Below are 24,807 nucleotides of genomic sequence, written 5' to 3' on the forward strand. Positions count from 1 at the left end.
TATCATCGTAGTGCTGGCAGCAAGTAATGGGTTGGGAGGCATTCCCTTCCCTTTTGATTTTCTGGAAAAGTTTGGGTAATTGGTATTGTTTCTCTTCTAAACATTTGGTGGAATTCACTAGGAAAGCCATGTGGTCCACAGTTTTTTTCTTTTTGTGGACAGTTTTTAAACTACTCGTTTGATTTTTCAATAGACATAGAGCTATTTATCTGTTTCTTCTTGACTAAGCTTTGATACTTTGTGTCATTTAAGGAATTGGTCCACTTCATCTGAGTTGTCAAATTTATAGGTCTGAAGTTGTTCATAATATTCTCTTATTGTCACCCTGACTGGTGTAGCTCGGTTGGCTGAGCGTCATCCTGAAAAACGAAAGCTCGCCGGTTGGATTTCCGGTCAGGGCACAAGGCTGGGTTGCAGGTTCGATCCCCGGTTGGGGTGCATGCTAGAGGTAACTGATCGCATCATCTGTCACATCCATGTTTCTCTTCCTCTTTTTCTCCCTCCCTTCCCCTCTCTCTAAGAGTAAATAAATAAAATCTTAAAAATATATCTTTTTATTGTCCTTTAAATATATGGAATATGTGGTGATGTTGCTTCTTTCATTCCTGATTTTATGCCTGCTGTCTTCTTTATTTTTTCCTGATCAAGCTCGCCAACAGAGTGATTAATTTTATTGATCTTCTCAAAGAACAAGCTTTTGGTTTCATTGATTTTTTCTACTGTTTTACTGTTTTCTATTTCATTTATTTCCATACTGAACTTTATTATCTTATTTCTTCTTACTTTATGTTTAACTTGTTCTTATTGTTTTTTCACTGCTGCATCTTCAAGTTAACCTTTTCTTCTGTCATATTTAATCTACCCTGAATCTTATCCAGAGTACTTTTTTCATCTAAGACACTGTAGTTTCATCTCTAGAAGTTCTATTCGAGTCTTTTTGATATTTTTCATGTGTCTACTTAACTTTTTAAATACATAGACTACAGTTATAACAATTATTTTGACATCCTAGTTTGCTAATTTCAATATCGGTTTCAGTTCTTAAACTGTTTTGATAGATTAATTATTTTGTTTATTGGGGGCTGTGTTTTTCTACTTCTTTGCATGCATGGCAATCTTTGATTAGATGCCAGAAATTGTGATTTTTACCTTGTTGAGCGGTGGATCTTTTGTATTCCTATAAATCTTCTTGAGCTTTGTTCTGAGATCTTGTTACTTGAAAACAATTTGATCTTTTTGGGTCTTGTTTTATGATTTGTTTGGCATATCTGCAGCAGTCAAGCGCTAATTATTTCCCACAACTGAACAAAGACTTCTTGAGTACTCTATGTAAGACCCAGGAATTACGGTTCCTTTTGGTCTGGCTGGGGGAAGAGGCAATGTTTTCAGCCCTGGGTGGAGTGTTGGACACTGTTCTCTAATCTTTTCATATTATTTCCCCCTGGACTCCAGTGTTTCCTTATACGAATTCATCAACCAGTACTCTCCTGAGTATCAGAGAGGGACCCTTTGCAGCTCTTGGGATGCTCTTTTTATACAGCTCTTTGTCTTTGTTGCCTGGTCCTGTGAACTCCAGCCCACTTGGTCCGCTCACTCTCAGCTTCATCTCCTTCACTCGGATATTCTTTCCCTGCACCAAAGCCTGGAAACTCTCCCAAGACAGCAAGCTGGAGCAATCGTAAGGCTTACCTCATTTGTTTCTTGTCTCCCAGGGATCATTATCCTTTGTTGTCAAGTATCTTGAAAACTCTTGTTTTTTAATATTTTGTCTGTTTCTTTTTGTTTGTCTATTTTAGACAGGAGGGTAAATTCAAACCCTGTATCTTTATCTTGGACAAAAGTGGAAATCGCCTGGCATCTGCTTCTTACCACAGATTTCTTATATCCAGACTTGACAGGACATCTTACCACTGAAGGAGAGTAGACACTCTAGAGAAGTTTTTCTGGGAGGAAAAATATGCTCTGCTCTGTGCCCGCCTCACCAGCTTCCCATCAGCCCTTGGGAAGCACAGGAAGAAGACCTCCATGTGCCTCAGGGCTCCAGAAAAAACGGCAAGGGAAGGAGAGAGGGGAGCTCTGATGGCTGTGAACCAAACAAGATGATGTCCAAGCGGAGAGGAACTGGGGGCAAGACTGCTTATTGGATAAAGGTAAGCATGGCTTCCCCTATTTGTGCCGTTCTCAATAATAGAAAGGACTGGCAGGAAGATGAACATCTTTCTCTAAAAACATTTAATTCCATGTTCCACATTATCTCATAAGAGAACAACATGTTGGCAGAGGCCACCAGCAACATAAGGAAATGGATTAAGCTGATGGGAGAAGAGAGACCTCTTGCCACCAGTCACAGGCAGCCACTTATTTAATGTAACTTCTGCTCTCCCCCCAGCCTCCCTCTTTTCCCCAACATGAGAGACACTAGACCTAGGAGAGAAAGGAGGGAAGTGAAAGACAAGATCAAACCCCCTTCACACTCTTAGAACCCGAGTTACAAGTCTGGCACACTCTGAAGGGAGAATAATTGGATATGATGTTGAAGATGTGAACTGGACTAGACTGGATTTTGAACAACTGACATTGATAGGACAGCAATGGGATCTGCCCAGGTCAGTTAGCCTGGACAGAGTATGGTTAACTGCAGTGAATGGAGAACATAAAGTGGTCTTTATTTATACCCAATGAATTGAAGTTTCTCAAGCAAATGGTTACATCTGATTTGCTAATAATAGCTACCAAATAATGAGACAGGCAATGTGCTGCATGTAAGTCACCTCATTTGCTCTGATAATTACTATTTTATTTCCTCTATTTGGCAGAGGAGGTAAACTGAGGAACAGTTGAATTTGGACTTTTTAAAAGTAGAATTTTTTAAAAATATTTATTTATTTATTTTTAGAGAGAGGGGAAGACAGGTAGAAAGAGAGGGAGAGAACCATCCATGTGAGAAAGAAATATCAGTTGGTTGCCCCAACTGGGGACTGAACCCACAGTCCAAACATGTGCCCTGACTGGGAATCGAACCAGTGACCTTTTGCTTTGTGGGACAATGCCCAGACCACTGAGCCACACCAGTCAGGGCTGGGGTGTAGAAATTTCATATCTGAAATACTGATTGTAGTAGTTTCATGTGGTTCACTCCAGCCCAGGGAAAACATTTAACTTTATTGCTTGTACTCATGATATTTTCACAAACACTTTGCCTATGTTCAGGGTTTTTTTTTTCCATTTCCCTAGACTATTTCTTGTCAGTCCATCTCCTAATGAGACCAAGACAGCTACGTCGTAGATGAGAAAAAGGGACATTATGGGCAAACTAATTTTAAGCAGCTAAAATGTTAGACTAGGATGAGAGGCATTAAACAGGCGCATGGCCTCAGACAAGTCACTTAACCTCTTTGTGCTTTTGTTCGCGTATATGTGAAGTGGGGATAGTAACTGTCTTTGTCCACTCAGGCTGCCATAACAAAATACCATACACTGTGGAGCTAGCTAACAACAGAAATCAGAGTGCCAGCATAGTTGGGGAAGTATTCTCTTCCAGACCACAGACTTCTTGTTGTATCCTCACATGGTGGGAGGGGTAGGGACCTCTCCAGCCTCTTTTATAGCAGCACTAATCCCATTTGTGAAGGCTCCACTTCCCTTCATGACCTAATCATTTCTCCAAGGCCCCCACCTGCTAATACAATCACCTTTGGGTTTAAGGTTTCAGTGTGTAACTTTGGGAGGGGCACTAACATTTAGACCATAGCAATAATAATACCCATTTCATAGGGCTGTTGTGAAGAACAAGGTGTTAGTATAGACAAAGCCCTTGACCAGGATCCAGCACACTGTCTGCTCTTCCTAAGGGTTAGCCATATTGTCATCTGCCCTTCATTACTGGTGCGTTCCCTTCGACTGCTGAAAGAGAAGGTCTGAATAAATCCAAACTTATGCATTTCTTTTTTCTCTACATCTTCACTGTCTCCTCTCTCATTACCCCATCTTTATCACCACCCCTGAAAACATTACTAAGAAAAACCACTTTTCCCACTCACAAGAGAAAGAAAGGGAACATTTTTTTCTATTCCTGGAGAGAACCCGTATCTGACACTGGGTTTCTGCCCAGATTTTCAATGACACCTCTGCTTACATTGCTGGAGGGTGTCAGGGTGAGTAGTGAAGCCCAGCTCTGTCTGATGGCTGGTTACCCAGATAAGAACCTAGAGTCCTGTTCCACCCTCTGCACAAGCTTCATGGGCACGTGTGGTCCCTGCAGTACCTTCCATGCACACCAGGAGGCAGGTGCTGCATCTGAAACGCAGGTGAGGCCGCAGCATAGCAGGCTCTGCTGGTGGCTCCAGCATAGCCTGGGAGATTTCTAACATCACGGTCCCCAGAGGCCCTGCCCTGAAATCTCAGATACCATGAGTCTGGTGAGGGGCCCAAGCATACACATTTTTTTTTCTGAAAAGGTAAAACATGAATGTATTTTGCAGATTAGATATTGCTACAAAGGAATTACATAAGTTGTCCAAAGTAACACACTACTTAGGGAAAAAATTTAGGTCTTCTGACTGGAGTAATATTCACTGACCGTGGTTGATGCCTGACAGTGTTCCAGGCATTGTGCTAAGCCCTCAACATGCACATTTAACCTCATTTAGTCTTTTATTATTATTTTTATCATTTTATTACTATTCTATTACATTGTCCCAGTTCCTGCCCCCCCACCCAGATCTCCACGGGTAATGATGAGTCAGCTTGCTGCAGGGACCCGCTCTGGGAAGCCGCGCTTCACAGTACTCCAGGGCGTGGCAGCCACGCCCAAGAACGTGTGTGTAACGGTGCAGTACAGCTCACACGCCAGGCTCCTGGAACGCAGAGTGAGAGATTTCACAGCATGTCAGAGTTGAGAGGGACTGTGCTGCTCACTGATGAAGCACTTGAGATGGAGGAGGCTGAGGCGGGGGAGGCCGTGCCCTTGGTCGGAGCCCTGCCCACTATGGCTGCAATGCTATCATTTCCCTACTAGCCCAGACATCTGAGAGCATTTTTTTTAGAAGCTACGGGAAGGACGCTCCCTCCCTGAGCCAGTGCCTTTAGCTGCTCTTGGAACACCTCCAAGCCCCAAACAATTTGAAACTGCGTGGGACCTGTTTTTGCCTGAATCAGGATTCATATCCCGGCACCCTGGCTCCGGAGGCTACATTCCCAATGGCCCTGCAAGGCCTCTCTCTGCCCCGGCCTCCCTCTACTCTGGCTCCTGTCTCCTCAGAGGCCTTGGGCAAATCACAGTTCTCTGGGCCTCAGTTTCCTCCTTTGTGAGACAGGGATAATGATTGTGAGAAAACAGAAGCATCCCTGTGTGTAATGTAACAACCAAATAGAGCTTTTCTCTTCTCTATAGCCTCTCTGACTTTGAACGTGTTTAATTTGGATTCCAGTTTCACAGAGGCTGAGGACCTTGGAAAACTTTTAGGCTACATTCCGAACCTTATAGAAGAGCAAACTGGGCCCCAAAAGCTGAGCTGCCGTGAGAGGGGGATTGGGATCTAGGGGTCCTCAGTCCCAGACCCCAGGTCTTTCCTTTTCTCACAAGTGCCTGGCTCCTGTGGAGCTTCATGTTGTTTTATATATTGCTGACTGACAGCTGGTCCTCTCCCCTCGCCCCTCTTCCTGCTTCCCTTCCATCGACATTTAGCGAGGACCTGTCTGACGTGGGGTCCTGTGTTAGGTTGCTGTTAGGTAATAGGCGCTAGAGAAGTGTTTGAGAGAGGTTTACGTATTTACATCTATTTACATATTGAGCAATAAGCACTTGCTTCTTGCAAAACTCTTTTCAGGAGAGTTTTTGCACACACATAGAGACATAGACACACAAGAGACACACAGAGATACACACGTGCATGCACACACAAGAGCACTCACACAGTCCCCTCCATCCCCTGCCTACCCCACCGCTTGAGGATAATGAGCGCCCAGCAGGAGTGTAGGGGATGTCAGTTCTGCTGCCTGTGCCACAGCGGCAGAAAGTGAGTTTGGTGTGGGGTTGGAACAGCTGAGAAATCAGCCCTTGGCTACTGTTCTGCTTCCTGCCCACCTCTGTGACTGTGCTCTCCCAGCTTAGTCCCTGACTGCCTCTTTTAACCCCTTATGTGCCAGGTTCCTCAGGCTTCTGACTTAAACCCTCTTCTCTTCTCATGCTATTTGGGCTTTACCATCCATTTCCTTGTTTCAGTGATCATCTCTTTCTTCATGGCTTCTAAATCTGCCCCTCCAGAGGGAAGTGTCTTTGAATTTTAAACCTCACATTCTATTGCATCCTGAATATCTCTGATCAGATACCTCAAATACCACTTGTCCCAAGCAACTCATTTCCCTGTCAACAGGCTTCTTCTTCAGTTCAGCTGCTCCATCAGAGACCTGGAAATCACTCTTGATTCTTGCTGTCCCTTGCACTTCACAGCCCCAGTAATTATGACATTCTTTGAATTATAGCATCTTAGAGTTCTAACCATCCTTGTCACAGATTCTTTTCTCTCCAACTCATCTTTTCTGCTACTGTCAAACTTTGCGTGGGATGGAGACTCACCCAGAGTATTTTAACAACTTTGACGTAACTTGTCTTCCAACCTTTGGTCACACTCACCAGTCCGTCCTCCACACTGGGTCCAGAGAACTCTGCTGAAACAAAAAACCAAACCAAACAAACGAAATGACTCCATTACTTACAGCCCTTCAGTGTCTGCCCTCTGCTTGCAGGGGAAGCTTCATGCTCCTGAAGGTCCCCTCTTTAACCCGTGTTAAGAGTTGAGTTGTGTCCCCCAAAAGGCTGTTTTGAGATCCCAACCTCTAGTACCTCAGGATGTGACTTTATTTGAGAATGGGGTTGTTAAAATGTAATTAGATGAGATCTTGCCAGAGGAGGGTGGGCCCTTAATCCAATATGACTGGCGTCCTTATAAAAGGGGGACATTTGGACACAGACACAGAGGAGGGCGGCTCTGTGAGGACGGGGATGGACACTGGCATTATGCTGCCATGAGCCAGCGAATGTGTGAAGCCACTACCAGAAGCTGGAGGAGGCAAAGAAGGATCCTTTCCTAGAGGCTTTGGAGGGAGCATGGCCCTGGCAACACCTTGACTTTGGACTTCTAGCCTCCAGAATTGCGAGACAACAAACTTCTGTCATCTTAGCCACCCAGTTTTTGGTACTTTTTAATGGCAGCTCTAGCAAATTAATACTACATGTCATGATCCAAATGCCAGCAACCAAATACCAACTCTCTTTGCAGCCTCATCGGCAGTCCCGTGCCTGAATCCTGGATTGTTTACAGCTCCCTCAACACACCAGATATGTGCTCCTGCTGGTCCCCCTGCACGCACCCCCATGTCTTCCCCATGGCCCCTCCCCCCTGGTCCTGCAGCACCTTGCAGTGATTCCTGGGGCTCCCACATTAGGTCTTGGACTCATTGAAAGCTGGGACTCTGTTTCTCTCTTTTCTTTCTCCCCAGTGTCTTAGTACTGAATCTGACCGAGTGGAATGCTGTAAGAATTTCTTTGAGTTTGATCACATGTTTTCCCACAGTTTATGATAGTGGTGGGTGGTGGGCTTCAACACACTCCTTCCTCGCTCCTCACTGGGTTGTCACAGAAGAGGGCGCTACCTGATTTCACCCAGCGCTAAGAGCTAATGGACCACAGAGCAGGAATTCTAGGAAACCTCTTCCAAACTGTCAGATGCCTCTCCCCGGCGCTGTTGCCCAGGAGGCTTTCCAGCAGGCCCGAGGGAGGGGGACCCAGAGAAAGGGATTTTGCGTGTTTCTTTGAGGCCAACACCTAATCACTGTCCCTCTTCAAGTGAAAAATGGGGAAAACACTAGCTAACTGTTGTTTAGCGACCCCAGCCCCCACCCCTTTAAAATAAACACTCTTTTCAATTAGGAAGATTTGTCACCGGGGACAGTAATTCCGTGTCCTACCAAAACAAACACAGTTGTAATTAGTTTTATCCAGGAAGAAAATTAACTCTGTTTATCTTAGCATAATTAATCATTGACCCTTTCTGTCTGGGCAGCTTGGGGGAGGCTGTGGGAGTGGGGGGGTTATGATCTACCGCAAAGGGCCATTCCGGGACCCATCTGTCTCTCCTCTTGGTTACACAGCTGTCCGCATGAGTTATTTGAAATAATATTCCCGGCCAAGAGTTATGGAGCTGCCTCAGAACTAGACTTGGAGAAACACTAAATAAGGCTATGGTTTTATGGGTTCACCCTGCCGAAAATTTTAGATGAGGACGTATCAGACGAGCTCTGAAGGCACGCTGTGGATTTGCTCGGCTTCTGTTGTGCCTTTCACCCTGACCTCCACGAGTCCTGGGGACAGGAAAGATGATGCTGGCAGATGACGTCGCTGCCGTGAGGAGGGCGCTGGCTTTGGGGTGAGAGGGATTAGGGTTCTAGTCCTGACTCTGACATCCTCTAGCTGCATGACCTTGGGCAAGTACCTTACTTTTCCAAATCACTATCATCTCCTAAGGACAAAAGAAAGGGCATGGCGATCAGGGTTAACAATAAGCCATACCCTCAGGGATTTTGTAAGCGTTAGAAGTGAGGTATGTCAATTACCTAGCATTGCGCCTGGTACCCAGTAGTTGTTCACTAAGCAGTGGTAGGTTTTGTGTTCCTTGAATGAACTGACTGAGGATCCATGGGTGGAAGAAGACATTGGAAGTCTTCTCTCTTTATTTTAGTAGTTCCTTCAATTCACAGAGACCCGACTGCGTGCCAGGCTCTGCATTAGACCCTGGAAATAGAGGGTTTAATCATGAACCCTGTCCTCATGGTGCTCACAGCTCACGGGAGAAGAGAGAGAGAGATAGACATTCTCAATCTGTTACCTCATATGCTAAGGCAGAGACATGGGAGTGAGATCCCAGGGGTCCAGGTGCAAGCAGAGATAGAAGAGAACCTGATTTTACATGCTGGACCAAACAGTTGATGAATAATACCTCCCTTAGTTCTAACAAGAACTCCAAAAATAAGCATGAGTGGGGGGACCCAGGGACAAGGTAACTGAGGCTTATAGATGTGAAGTCATTAGACCCAAACTGCATACCTAGAAAGTGGTGCCGCTGGGATGTGAACCAGGTTTGTCTGCCGTGGAAGCCTGTGCTTTGTCAGTTTCACCTCAGAGCTCCTGGCTGAGTTTCAATGGCTGGTGTCTTGCCCCAGGACCCCGAGTGAGGGGCACTGAAGCAGTGTGCTCCACAGGGCTGGGGCCTGGAGTCCCCACAGTTAAAATTGCAGCTTCTTAGGCCTTACCTCAGGTCCTTCCAAATCAAGATCTCTTGCAAGGGGGTTATTTTAAACAACTGTCTGGGGTGATTCTTATGCACTCACCATCTGTCAGAGTCATAAAATCTACCTTTTGCTCATGATGTAGAGACAGCTACTCCAAGAGAAGTGCTTGGGGGTGGAGGAGCTTGTCTTCTAGGTAAGGGAACAAGAGAACTGTGAAAACAAGAGCCCCCTGTCCTGAGATGAGAGAGACAGAGAGAGGAGGAGAGGTGGGCCAGGGCCCCTTGAGAGTGGCCTTGTGGGCTCACACTAGGACAGTGTCTCCTGCCGCCACAGCTGGGGCAGAGATGGACGGCACCTGCTTGGAGCACTCGTTCTCTCCCTTTACCCTGGCTTGTAACAGTGGGCTTCCCCAGCTGTCGAGAGATGTACAGGACATTTCTTGAAGCCAGAGAGAGATTTAACCTGGAAGGCAGGGCCTTCTGCCCATGGCCGGTGGGAGCAAGGCAGCTGTTACTGAGGGGCATGTTGCCAGCAGGACGTGGGGCAGGGACAAGTTCATTTCTGGTGCTGCACAGGACTCCTGTGAAGAAAGCAGATTCTAAGGGCACTGCGGCAGGTTTTTCTGGGCTACGGTGGTGTTGGCTCCTCAGGGGATAGGCACCCAGATGGCAAGGCACCCCACACATGCCAGCAAGTCACCCAGGCTGACCAGGCAGGCAGGAATTGTATGCTGTGGCCCACTCTGCCAGGTAAGTTGTGCAAACTTGGAAAACTTCCTTCCCTTCACAGTGCCTCGGTTTCCTCATATGCATGATGAGAATAACAATATCAACCTTGCCAGGCTTTTATGAGGATTAAATGACTACATCATACACATCATCTCATTTCATCTTTATAACAACCTTTGAAATAGGGATATACTTGTTCTCAAATTTACAGTTGAGTGAGAATGGGAGGGAGTTCAAGCAACTTGCCCAAGGTTACATAGGTTTTTTTTTAGTGGCAGAGCCAAGATTTAAACCCAGTTCTGTCTGATTCTAGAACCCTTGCTTTTATGCCTCTTTTTACCTCTTTTCTAGGAATGAATGAATGAATGAATGAATGAATTCCCTGACATATAGTCATACAACCTCCGAAGTTTTTCCAACAACCCTGACTGCCTCCTCTCAAACCTGGGTTAGCTCCTCCTGTGACTGCCTGCTCCACAGAGCGTGGGGACCCGCAGGCTGGCTGACTTACACGGCTTTCATTGCAGGGGAGCTCTAACTACTGACAGCACAAGAGGCTGTGTGGCCCAGGGGCTACAAGCACAGGCTCAGGAGACAGTCAGACCTGGGTGACACAGGAAACCCTCGGACTGAAGGACACACAGTGAGGATGATACTGTCTGAGGATGGGGCTTCCCAGGATCCCAGGTTTTAGGGGAGCACACAGGTAGGCCAAGAAGGAGCTTGGAATCTTCCAAAGAAGCTGCAGCCAAGAGATAAGGGGCCACATTGCTGGAGCCCAAGGTAGAGTCTGAGCTTTGCAGGAAAGGAAGGGAGGAAGATCTCACAGAAATGTTTTTATAATTTAAAACCTTCCCATTAGAACTTTATATGCAGGATTTAATCAGCAGGAAATCTAGACAGGACTCATTTTTCTCATAACTTCTCTAAGTAGCTGCTCCCTGGTGGGTGTCTTCACTCCAGCACTCATTTATTGAGAATATACTGGGTGCCAGGCCTTTGCTGGGGAGACAGGGATGAAATAGAGACAATCCCCGTACCTAAGGAGATTTTCAGTTCGGCAACTAGGTGGTAAGGCTCTGTGAGTGTGTGTGTGTGTGTGTGTGTGTGTGTGTGTGTGTGTGTATTCGGAGGGAAGGAGAAAGAAAGGGAAGGAATGATGTGCCCATACAAGAGGTTTATTCTCATTTGCAGCCTTGGGAGGACCAGTCATTCCACTTACAGGTCAGGAGCCACTCTGCTTGGGCCAGGCTAAGATTGGAGAGACGACTTTTCATTTGGGAACTGGTTTGTATTTGGCCAGAAAAGAAACTAAGAGTTGGAATAGTTCAGTAAGAAGTTATTGAGACCACACTGGCTGGTGTGGCTCAGTTGGAATGTCATCTTGCAAATCGAAAGGTCACGGATTTGATTCCTGGTCAGGGCACATGCTGAGGTTGCGGGTTCTGTTGATCAATGTTTCTCTCCATCTCTCTCTGTCCCTTCCCCTCTCTCTAAAATCAATAAATGTGTCCTTGGATGAGGTTAAAAGACAAAGTTATTGAAACCAAGAGAGCTGATCTCGAGAAGGATGGGGAAGAATGAAGACGGGGGACAGGGAGGAAGGGGCTGGTAGAATTGGTCTGGCTTTATGGTCAAGTCTCCAACGATAAACATTGAGTCTTAAGGAGCTCAGTGTTTTGCTGCATTCACGTGGGAACAGTCTGAGCACTGGGGGCAGGCCCCGGGGGGCAGAAAGCGGCAGGCTGACCCACTGCTCCCGGGCATATGCAGCCTTGGCCAGCAGTGACAGGGGAGAGTCTCCTTGCCCCCAACCCTGGTCAGAACACACTGAGCCAGTCATCTTCAGGTGTGGGAACCACAAATTGGGGAGGTTTTACCAGGATCGGGGGAGGGATTTGTTGGTGAAAGTCTGGAGGAGAGAGGACTCTGGGGGCTGTATCTCTGACTCCAAATCTCTGCTGGGTCTAAGGCAGAAGCATTGGTGGAGGGCCAAGTTTTAGCTTAAAGGGGAGACAGCATCCTATCAGTGGGCTGCCTTGTGGAGCAGTGAGTTCCAAACCTGGGCATGTCTGACAAAGTCTGGAGGCCAAGGACTCCTCCCTAGTGGGGCTGGACAGTCAGGGAGGGGTGGGGAGGGGAAAGCTGTGATACTGCAGATCCCCTGACTAATTATCTGGTGGAAGGAACTGGCCCAAACAGGGCCATTTAAGGCATGGTTCATCTCATAATTGGGGAGTGTAAAATTTACAGTTTAAAATTTATAGGACAGTCCCTTAGGGGAGGCTACAAAGTGAATTCCTACCCACAGTGGAGCTGTGGGCACTCTGTGGCTCAGGCCTTCCCTGCATGCTTTGGCTTTTCGGGAAAAGGGAAAAAGAACAGGATGGTTTCTTAGTCCACTGGGGCTGCTGGAACAAAATAACATCGAGGGGGTAGCATATCAAAACAGACATTTACTTCTCAGAGTTCTAGAAGCTGGAAGTCCGAGACCAAGGCGCCAGCACAATCAGCGTCCAGCGGGGACCAGCGTCCTGGTTCTCAGACGGCTGTCCTCACTGTGTCCCCACATGGAGGACGGGGGAGGGCGCTCTCCAGAGCCTCTTTTATAAGAGCACTAACCTCATCACAAGCAGTCTACCCTCATGATTTCATCTCTTCCCAAATGCCCTACTTCCTAATACCATCCATTGGAGGTCAGGACCTCAACATACGAATCCTGGGGAACACAAACATTTGATCTGCGGCAGATGAGAATGAAAAACGAAGGGAGAAAAGGCAGGGGAAGGGATATCAGAAGACGGCATCAGCTATTCATTGGGAACTTACTATGTTCCAGGCACACTCACACACTTGGTAACATTTAATCCTTGCACAACCTTCTATGATATTTTTTTACAGATGAAGGTCTGAGGTGCACTATCAACCAGTAAGGCCCGAGGGACACCTGGCTGTGAAGCCTGCTCTGTTCTGGGTAGCCTGCTGCCTTCCTCACAGTGGGCAGCATAGTGCTTCACACCCTAAAGGTCATCAGAGGTCATTTCTTGAAGTCCTTGGATGGCCTGTCCTGCAATATGCTCGCCCTCTGTTTTGATCTGTGGGTCTATAAGAAGAGTGGGGTCCTTGGCTCCCTCTTGTGGTTGGAACAGTCAAGAGCTGTGGCTTATGGCCTCTCACGAACGCTGAGAAAACCACTGCAATGGAAAAGGTTTGGCCACCTAAAGGTAGGAGCGTGTTCCAGCAATGGAGTTTTCTGGCACATAGTAGGTGCACCATACAAATCTCATGAATCAGGGGATGAAATGGAGACATGGAGACAGAGGTGGACTCTTTGGGGAGAGGGAACCAAAGCAAAGACTTGCTCAGGCAGGGCAGCCAGCCGGGAAACACGCCAACGGAGCAGAGCTCGAGACACAGCGCTCCCAGCCACTATTGGGAGTCCCACACCGGCCACCTCCACTGCAGGGCAGGCCTCAGCCTCGCCTGCATAATCAGGGGGCTGATTTACATCCACAACATTCATTCTAAGCTGCACTTATTAATCACCTGGGAAGCTTTAAAACATCCTGATAACTGGATCCTATCCCTGGAGACTCCAACTTGATAGGTATGAGGTAGGGCCTGTGCATTGCTATTTTTTAAATCCAGGTGATTACATATGCTGCTGAGGCTGAGAAAGGTGTGGGGTATTTTCTGGATCCCTCAAGTTCCCATTGCCTGCAATTCCCAGATTGTTTTTGAGGAATTTCCCTAAATTTAATTTGTATCCTATAGTAGTAGATGACGTTACGGCATCATTAGGACAACAGGCTGATATTTGTCACCAATAAACTAAAAAATAAATCTGGCTGTTTGCATTTATAAGGTAATCCCAACAATAGACCATGGGAATATGATTTATTTCCCAGGCCTCTAATGTGATTAAGTGTGCATTATAAAGAAAGCTGCCATATCGAGATGCAAATTAGTAATGGCAGTTTACCTTCCCATTGCCATTTTGTTGAGGTTACCATCATGTGGTTTCAAGTCCTGAAAAGTGCATTATTCATGGAGCAAACACAGGAAGTCCACTGGGAGAGAAAATGCAACCCACTCAAGAGATAATTCAAGGCCTCTGGACTTTGTCACATCCACAAGAACTATTACTTTTTTCCCTCTCCTGTTTGTTCTCTCTCTATTCTGCGCTGAACTGTGCAAGAAATGTAACACTAGTGGGGGAAAAGAAAAAAGCACATCTGCAACTTGGGCAGTGGTCTTTAGACACGCCACTTACAGCAAGTTGTTCTTATTAGAAATGTTCAAAGGGCAAGCATTATTTTAAGGCATTTCTCGAATGTCTCCCTGTTAGGGAAAACCATGCACCAAAAGGGGGAAATATGTGAAGAATATTTTAGAATTCTGAGCCCTGTCTGTGTCTGGCAGCCTGACCTGGTCCCCCTGCCTTGGAGGCTCCCTGCCCACCCCCATCCTTAGGGGGCTCTGGCCTAGCCACTGAGCGAGCATTCACAGAGAGGCTGCTGCCAGATGACGCAGCTCTGGCTTGGATTAGCAAGAAACCATGTGAAACAATATCGGTAATAAGAACCACTATTGATTGAGTGCTACCATATTCCAGATGCAATGCTTGAATGACCCCCTTCACCAGTCTGAGGCATGAAAAAAAGGGTTACAAGGCTTTTACTTCTTATTTAATTGTTCAAGGTCTACCTGCTTATAATAGCTACCTTCTCTGACTTTTCCAAGAACATCTTATCATTAAAGGGATTTGGTGATGCGCCCATGTGCCCTCAATCTACCGAAGAGGTCTTAATCTTGTTGACTCTCAGAAAGGAAAGGACTGACTTGAAACCCTTTTCTTCTTAAAGATTCCTCAACCCTGTTCAAATTTAGCCCCTTCTCCTAAGTAGCCAGATCTTGGGAGGGTTTGCAAAGGACAGTCTTTGTAAATCTCAAAGAATCCTATTACACCTATTCCATATCTCAGTGTGTACTTTGTGGTCTTCTGTTTGAACTAACTAAGAGGTGCAACTAGAGTGTTCAGAGAGAAATCTAAGATCCACTTCAAGGTGATAAAAACTTACAATGTTTGTCAGACAGAAGCAACTGGCAGCTGCTCTTGATGAAAAAAATTTTAAGTGCTGTCTCACTTGGCAGTCTGTCACACACGTGTACCTAATTTAATCCTCGCAGCAATTCTGCCAGGTAGGCGAGTTAATCTTGAAAGTTAGAATTCTTATTATCAGAATGAGAGTAAAAGCTAATATTTTATCAGCACCTTCTTCGTTTCAGGAATTGGGCTGCGTTGTATGTAAATCATAAATACTCCTGTTGATCCTTACCATAAGACCACAGGGTAGGTATTATCAGTCCACTTAACAAAGTAGAAAGTCAAGATTCAGTAGTTTGCACATTCCATGACAGAGCTAGAACTCAATAGAGCATCTCACTGACTCCCAAGCCCATGATTTGCAAATGTTCACTTGTCCTGAAGATGGTGCTCTTCCAAAGGATCCTGTCCTAGCAAGGGCAAGAAACACATTTCAGAGATGTTGTACAAGGTATTCCCACTGAGAAGAGGGGGCGGCACAATGTCCCCTCCAGCCCAAGGACTGACTTGCCATGAATCAGCAGGTAGTCCCGTCAGTGAGCAGAAAGAATATGTTAAAAAAAAAAATGTGTTGACTAAGCGCGGCCTACCCTGAAATTGGAAAATATATCATCCCTATATACTGTGCAAGTTAGTGCCTATAATTTTATGTCATATGTAGAAGCTCAATAAAATACATGTATTGAATTTAAAAATCATTGAAGATAGTGCTCTGGCCCTGGGCTGATTACACGATAAGAAAGCATACTAGAACTATCAGGGAAGGGGAGGTTACTGTGGTTTGCAATGGTCAGGGAAGGTGGAGGCCGATTTTGATTCAGATGTAAAGAAACTTGCTTATTGCCTCATTGACAATAGCAACGATGTTCATCAGGCTGTGAATAGCAGTCTCTGGGAACAAATTTCTGTGATCTCTTTGCATGGGCAACCTTTTAAAAGGCTGCAATACTAATTTTACCTCTAGGTGGCACTCACGTACTTTTATAGCTTTGACGTCTTAGCCCTCAAAGAAACTCAGCCAGAGGTTCAGTCCAGAGCTCATCCAACTTCATTGCATTTTTGTAGGTCCAGGTGTCCACTTATGGTAAACAAAACATAAGAGGAAAAACTTGTTTTTATCTTATGTATTATTAATTCAGCCATGTACACCTCTTCTCAGCCTAAAAAAGGACTTGAGGCTAAACAGCCTGGCATCCTGTCTTACACATATCTGAGGCAGATGTTGCAGGTGCCCTTGAGACAGTCTTTCTGATGCTAGAGCAGGTCCTGTCCTCTCTGGGTCCTCGCAGAGGGTCGGGTCTTGGCCTGTGAGTCTATGAAGGAACAAGATCTGGAAGAGCCCTGCCCTGGGGTAAAGTACCTGTTTTGTCTCAAATGAGAAGCAGAGGATCTTTGTCTTCTTTAATTCCGTATTTATTACCCTTTGTTTGCTCTTAACTATCCTACTCTTCTGAAACACGGTTAAATGACAGGGTGAAGGTATGCAGGGTCAAGGTCAAATCATAAGCATTGTGTTTGGGAACATCATGTGAAAGAAACAGTGAATCTGCAATGTACCAAAGAGATGTAATAAACAACAAACTAGGAATATGGGAGTTGGAGCTGAGGTGAGAGCTGGTGAAAGAGAGATCCTACCATCCTCAATTTTCTGTCCATGGAGTGAAGATGAACTTTGGATGAGGGTAAGTTCTGGGAAGGAGGCTGAGCACAGGCAAGTTGAATTTTGAGCTGAACCTGAAGCAGCTGTCCTTCTTTCCTCCCTGTTCAGTATCCCAGGACTATGCCATTACTCAGAAATGTCTGAGCACCTCTCCTGGTACAAGAATTGGTAGAGGCACCGAGGGTGTACCTATGAAGAAGACAAACGAAATTCCTGCCCTTGAGCTTACATGTTAGTAGGGGAAATAAGTAATAAATAACAAGATCAGATTATAATAAATGACAAAATGGGGCGCCGTGATGGAGAGTGATTAGAGGTGGACTTTATTTAGATAAAGAGGGCGATAGTGCAGTTTTCTGGAGGGACATTGGTGCTGAAACCTGAGCAATGAAAAGGAATCAGCTCTGTTTTGACATTCTTTCATATTTTTTAATTTTTAAATTACAGGTGACATTCAATATTATATTAGTTTCAGGTTTACAGCATAGCAGTTAGACATTTCTATAACTTACAAAGGCATCCACTGATATTTCAAGTACCCACCTGACACCATACATAGTTATTGCACTATTGCTGGCTATATTCTGTATTGGCATTCTTAATTCCATGAAAGCTGCAGCTAAAAGCAGAAGACCGCCCTGGTAAAATCCTAGAAAGGCTTGAGACTTCAAGCATCAAAAAGAATGGAAATGAAAAGTGGGGAAGGAAACAAGGGGTTTAGTTGAAGCTTTGTACATGCAACAGTCAGCTTGTACATACAAGCTGTACATGCAACAGTCAACTTACATGCAAACTTTGTACATGCAACAGTCAACTAACCTCAGACACAGAATGGACGTTAGCCAGTATTTATCCCTTGGCAAAAGCCCACCAATCAAACACAAAAACGAAGAAATAAAACAAAAGAAAGATTCTTTTAAAAGACATTGAACAAGCTATATTTGAAAGTTTAGAAAAGTAAGTGTAGCTGTTTTCTACCCAGTAAAGCCCTCCATATCCTGGTGCTTTCCAGGGAGGGAGGTGCTCCAGATAAATGGCCGGTTCCCTGGTAGCCAGTAAAGTTTCATTGTCTGTAAGTCTCACTGAACTAACTTTGCCTTCTGTTTTCTTCAGTCTTAAATATAAATTGGTAAAATGATTACAAAGTACATGAGAAAAGGGTACAGAAAGACCAAGGTAAAAAGACAGAAAACAGAAAAAAGATATATTTAGAGAATAGAATAATATCAAACAGTAATAAAAACAAATGAATGAACAAAAAATAAATAACTTCTCCTATGCCTCCAATATATTTAAAAGGCAACATACTAATGAAGATTTAAAAATCCAAATTGTTGTAGTGGATAAATCTAGGAGGTTCAACAGCTGAGAAATAAGATTTCCCACAAAAGATGAGAAAAAAATGGAGAGAAAATTATTCAGAGATAAAAAGAAAAAAAATAACTTATTAGAGAAAAGCATCCATTTTTTCATTATTGATTGTGATGTTATCTGTCTGTAAGTTTTTTGTTGATATTCTTCTTTCTACAAGTTGAAGAACTTCCCCAATGCATTAGTTTTCCAGGGTTTCCACAACGAAGTACCACAGGCCATGTAATTTAGAACAACAGGACTTCATTCTCTCACACTGCTAGAGGCTGGAAAGCCAAAACAAAGCCAACAGCAGGGCCATACTTTCTCTGAAAGCGTAAGAGTTTTATTATATCTTTCTATTTATTAATAGAAAGAAATAGATTTATTAATCTTTCTATTTCTGTGTGTATTTACAAGTTTCCATAATAAAATAATATTGCATTTAAAATGAAAAAGAACAAATGGGATGAATAAAAACAAAGAGCAAGATGGTAGATTTAAATCCAATCATATCCCTAATCATATTAAATGTACATAGTCTATGCATCTCAATTAAAAGACAGAGATCATCAAATATAAAAAAAGCAATTATACACTGCCTACAAGAAACCCACTTTAAAAAAAGGGCACAGTTAGGTCACAGTCGTAGGGTGGGGAAAGAAATGATGTTAGCACTCATCGAAGGAAAACTAAAGTGGCTATATTAATATCAAAAAAGTAGATTTTAGAACAAAAATATTACCTAGGATAAGGGAGTCATTTCATAACTGTAAAAGGAATATTCTACTAGGCGACATAAGAATTTAAAATCATTAGGTACTTAATAACAGAGTTTTAAAATATACGAAGCAAATACTGATGGAACTAAAAGGAGAAATAGGCAAATTCATATATTTATTTGGAGATTTCAAAACTCTCTCCCTCAACAATTGATTTATAAGTAGGAAGTCAGTAGGAGACTTCAACAATATTATGAATCAACCTGACCTGGTTCACTTTTACAGAAAGTCCCACCCAGCACAGTAGCAGCCAAGTGGAAGAGCTCCAGCTGTGTCTACAGATCACAATCTTTAGCTAGCAGCCACTCCTGAGAAACTACAGCCTTCCTACGCCCTCTGGCAGTGGCAGTCTACTTCTACAGAACAGTTCTGATCCATCTACCCTTCTGCCACACTGGGAAACTTTGACAGAGCATCTCCAGCCTTCCCAAATTCTCATCAGAAGTAGGCTGCTTTACAGACCAGAATTGGCCAATCTCCTCTGTCAGTATGTGTGCCAATGGCAGAACACATGTATCGGTGGTGGCTATGCCTTCCTCAAAGAGATGTAAATATTCACTTGGTGCAGAACACTCTTTTACTCTTTAGTTTTTTTATTTCATATTTGTTCTTAGCTCGGGGTTACTCTTTTGTATTTACTACTTCCGAGCAGAGTTTATTGAGCAATTGGCCACATTTGACTGCTCTAGGCAACAGTAATTTATGTTAAAGTTTCCATATTGAAAATCTGGGATGGTTTTAGTCTCCTGACTTGGCCCTGACTGATGTACTTACAAGGGGGTGGCAATGTGCTCAGCTTAGATACTACAATCCACAGCATCCCTTGCAGAAAAGGAATTACAAATGGGATGTTGGGTGGGCCTAGATGGAAGCTTTTAAGAGCCCTGATGTGGCTGCCATGTGCCATTTAACCTTTCCCTATTCCTCATTCTTTGTGCTTGGGAAGAGAACATAATGGCTTGAGCTCTACAAGTTATCATGATCATGAACTGACCTTGAGGATCAAAGCCAACTAATTCAGGATGACAAGGCAGAAATAATAAAAGGTCTTCATTCCTGATGATTTAATGGAGTCAAGTCAGCATATTACACCTGAACTGCCTCTTTCTCATCTTCATGCCATGTAAGGGGGAAAAAAACCGTATATTAGAGAAATACTTGGATTATGAAAATATATTGTAAGAGAGTCTTAGATTGTTCCTAAAACTTTACCATTATAAATACTGTAGTTAACAACCCCCAACACAAACCTGATTTATGTTCTAAGGAAATTAGAAGACACAGAGTATTTTAAGGTATATATATATATATATATATATATATATATATATATATATCCTTCTATGAATTTTTGATTTACTTTTTTGCCATCCATTTTTTTCCCATTCAGGTGTGCATTTTTCTAATTGCTATACAAGGGCTCTTTCATAGTGAATGTATTAATTAACTTCTGCTGCATAACAAATTACCTCAATGTTGACAGATTAAAATTTATGCACATTTATTATTTTATAGTTTCTGTAGGTTGAGAAACTGGGTATGGCTTATTGTGGGTTCTCTGTTTCAGGGTTTCTCATGAAGATCTAATTAAGTTATGAGCCATGGTAAGGGTCTCACTTGAAGGTTTGATGGAGAACGATCTTCTCCCTAAATCAGTTACGTGTTCGTCAGCAGGATTCAGCAACTTTTGGGCTGTTGGGCTGGGTGCCTCATGTCCTAGCTGACTGTTAGCTGGAAGCCACTCTTAGTTCCTTGCTACGTGAAATTTCTCAGCATGGCAACTTGTTTCATCAAAGCCAGCAAGGAGAGAATGCATTAGCAAAATAGAAGTCAGAATCTTTCATAACTAATCACAGAAGTAAATGTCCCAACATTAAGGTAGTCTATTGGTTGAAAAATCTATCAGTTGATAGACCAGCCTATACCAAAAGGGAGGGGATTACACAAGGGAGTGAATGTAAGTGGTGGAGATCCCTGGGGGCCGATTTAGAATTCATTTCACCACATGGAGAAAAAAGTACCTCTTTAAAAATCATGTTCACTGCAATTATTTTTCTTTGACAGACTTTTTACTTCATGAATGGTGTTTTGGACACACCGATAGCTTTTCCCCTTTAGAATTTCAGTTGTAAAATGTTAGAAAATACATGAAAAATTTTAAGATAGAGATTTGGGGTCACCATATGAAGCTGTGACCACTAGGACCTCTGTGTAGCCTGCCCATCCTTCCTCCCAATGGTCAATCCTCAGGCCACACGCCTCACTCCTGAGGAGCTCAGAAAGGAACACTTTTGAACCCGCTCAGTGGATTGTAGGGACTTATGCCCCCCATCAGTTCCCACTGGGCATTGGCCACCATCTGAGGGCTTCCTGTCAGCTTCTAGCATGAGGAGACCCTTCCGAGAAGTCCAGCCCCCTTGCCTGGCCTGGCCACTATGAAAACTAAGGGGTAAGTATCCCTTGGCTCACCTAAAATTCATCTACTGCACTTTAATTGGGAAGCTCTAGCACAAAGATTATCAAGCCGTGAATAGAGCTATTCAAAGGCTACACTCTTGTTGTCCATGGGGGAAAATGGAGTTTCTCTGATGTAGCACGCTGATTTGAAATGCTGCATTTCTGAGCTATCACATTACACTTTTCAGTGGGTTTACTGATTTCACAAAGATAATATAATCTTCTGACTTACTACAAAATAGTTCTGAACACATTTCTATATCCAGAAAAGCAAATTAATTTTGAAGGTACAAGGTTGTTAGAGGACTTCCTAACAGAACCTATAGAGTTGGTAAGTCAGTGGGATAATCTATGAAATGCTGAACAACACACACACCCACACCCATAACAACTTAGACTTCTATGCCCAGTAAACATATTCTTCAGAAAATAAGATAAAATAAAATATTTTTTGAGACATAAAAGCTGAGAGCATATGTCATCAGTAGATTTGCTCCTAGAACAACACTAAAGAAATTTCTTCAAGCAGAAGAATGAAAATATGAAAGGGCTGGAAAGAATAAAGAACACAAGACAAGATAAATATGTGGATAAATGATATTTATGACTTAAGAATTGAAATGTATTATATTGTAGAATACATATGTATAACTAATATGAATAAAATAATAGTGCAAAAGATGGGAGGAACTAACTGAAATGTAAAAGTTCTGAAGATCAAGCAGTATTAGGAAGTGGTAAAATACATATTATTATATATTACATATTAAAAGTGGTATGTATTATTACAAATTATTACATGGTAAAAGTAATCTATGTAAGAGTAATTTGTATTATGGTAATAAATCAAGGATGAATGATGTAATCTCTAGGGTAACTACTAAAGAGCAACAGCATGTAAAACTAAAAATTTAATAGATGGAAGAGTAAAGTGAAAACATTTATTTAATTCACAAAAAGACAGGAAAGAGGAGAAAATGAGAAAAGAATATTATCTAATTTAAAGAACCACAAATAAAATAATACAAAGTTGATTAATTAATAAGAAGAAAATAAAGGAGGTAAAATACTGTAACCCAGACAGACCAAATAGAAAATAAATAGTAAGATGGTGCATAGTAATGCAGCTGTATTAGAAATTTCATTAAAAATAAATGGACTAAATACTTCAAATAGAAGAATAATATTGCCACAACGGTTAAAAAGTTCAAAATCCTTCTTCCATAAGACACACTTTCCTTTTTTTATGTTTATTTTTTTCTAGAGACATTTTTAATATTTTTAAATACTTCTCTAAGGAAAAATTCTTTGCAAATACACCCTCAAGTTTCTCTCTCTTTTAAAAGAACCACCATTTTGTAATTTGATATTTAAAAGGAAGTGATATATAATTTTTACAGTTTATGCTATTTTACATGGTATTAAAATTTTTACCTGATATTTTAACCTTTTATGAATAGTGATCGATTTCATTAGTTTTATTAATTCACATAAAACAATTTAATCTGAATTCTACTGACTTGAAATTCATTGAAATTCATGACCATTTAAACATCGACTTTTATCTCTGTTTGGTAATGGGGAAAACATGTGGGCAAATGGAAAATGTAAATCCTAAGTGTTTGACGTACTTAAGAAAATACATATTTCAATCTCTTTAACACCAGATGCTTACATTGTATGTACATCTTATTTATTCATTAAGACCAATCCCTAAGGGTTTTTATGTGCCAACATTTATTGCCTTAAGTATGAAATGTGGTACAGCCTTGAAAGTAATGGTTATAATTCACTTTTCTTAAATTTCATTTGTGAAAATTTACTGATTCAGCCTGCTAGTCCAGATTAGTAATATTTAATAGCAGTGGAAAGAACACAGAATGCGGAGCCAGGGAGCCTGGTTTGAATTCCAGTGCTGCCACACTTGAGCTGTGTGTCCTTGAACAAATGGCTTAATTCTCACAAGTCTGTCGTCATCCAAGCTAGGGCACTTCTGAAAATAAAAGGGAGTGTTAATAATTACTCTGGAAACAACCAGCATAATTATGGATTGGCCTGGGCAAGCCAGACAGATAGTTATTGTATCAAAATGTCACTTGCCTTTCCAATTTCTGGTCTTTGGCTTACCTCCGATGCCTTTTAAGCTGACGTCCCTGCACTGGTGCTCAGAGGAAGTGAGTCTGAGTAAGTTTGTGTGCAGGCCCTTTAAGAGGAACACATGGGACTCCTGAAGCCCTCCCTCTCCCTCAGCCTCAGACCTTGCTGGTTTTTGCAGCCAGAACTTACAGGGACTTTTCTTCCTGGCACTGGAACCCTGGGCTGGGGGACCTGGTTTGAGGCTGGGCCCCCTCGCTTCTCAGTGGGGCACCTCTGCAGCCAAGATATCCCTCCCAATTGTTATTCACCACCTGTGGGGGTGGGAACAGCCTATTTGGTGTCTCTGTCCCTCCTACCAGTCTTGATGAGGTTTCTTCTTTAATTCCCTAGTTGCAGGATTTCCACTCAACCATATTGCAGGTGGTTCTGAATGGCTGTTCTGTAGTTTAGTTGTAATTTTGATGTGCTTGCGGAGCAAGACACTTTCATTATAAGAATACAAAATGATTTAAAAGTAAAAGAATGGATAAAGATATCCTTTGCAAAAAGCAACCAAAAGAAAGGTAATGTAGCTATTCTAGTATCAGACAAAATATGTTATAAGGCACAAAGCATTAGTAGAGATAAAGAAGAAGATTTTATAATGGTACATAATGATAAAGATGTCTAGCGCAAACACATCAAATTCATAATATATATAGGTATATACACTAATCTTATACCCCCCACTCCCATTTCACCATCCTTTTATGTATCAAGAATGAGCAACAAAGTCCAATTATATGTTCTCCTGTCTGAGCGCCTGTAAGAGATGGTATTTTTGTGTCTTGCTAAAATTTATATATTGAAAACCAACCCCTCAATGTGATAGGATTAGGAGGTGGGGCCTTTGAGGGGTAATTTAGGTCATGAGAGTGGAGTCCTCACAAATGGGATGAATGCTCGTATTAAAGAGACACCAGAGAGCTCAGTTTCCTTCTTTCCACCATGTGAGGTTACGAGAAGATAGCAGCTTGCAGCCTGGAAGAAGGCCTTCACAGGGACGAGACTGCACTGACACCCTGACCTCAGACTTCCGGCCGCCGGAGTTGTTAGAAATTAATTTCTTGAGTTTATAAGCTACCCTGTCTATAGTACTTTGTTATAGCAGCCTGAATTGACTAAAAGAGTGCCTGCCTTTCTTCTCTCTGTAACCTCTGTTCTCTTTGCATGAGGCCCTTGTCAAGCTTTCACAAATTCTTCTGGGGTCCATGGTTTGGTGTCTGCATCCCTACCCTTGTTTCTAGCCATCTGGGGCCTGACTTTCTTTCTACTTTTATGTGTGTTCCCACAAGGCTC

At 43.0% G+C, this 24,807-nt stretch overlaps 1 protein-coding gene across 1 annotated transcript in view; it reads left to right on the forward strand.

Moving 5' to 3' along the window:
- The first annotated feature begins 4,733 nt into the window (after positions 1 to 4,733).
- Positions 4,734 to 24,807, forward strand: part of LOC129069267 (selection and upkeep of intraepithelial T-cells protein 1-like) — a 59,449-nt gene continuing 39,375 nt past the window's right edge. Inside the window, exons 1-2 of the mRNA XM_054571904.1 lie at positions 4,734 to 4,868; positions 7,501 to 7,534. Of these exons, the coding sequence (XP_054427879.1) occupies positions 4,734 to 4,868; positions 7,501 to 7,534 (169 nt within the window). The remainder of the gene's footprint in view (positions 4,869 to 7,500; positions 7,535 to 24,807) is intronic.

This window comes from Pteronotus mesoamericanus, unplaced genomic scaffold (genome assembly GCF_021234165.1).
Source record: "Pteronotus mesoamericanus isolate MK-2021 breed Mesoamerican mustached bat unplaced genomic scaffold, CSHL_Meso_final contig_105, whole genome shotgun sequence".
In the NCBI taxonomy this organism is placed as follows: domain Eukaryota; kingdom Metazoa; phylum Chordata; class Mammalia; order Chiroptera; family Mormoopidae; genus Pteronotus; species Pteronotus mesoamericanus.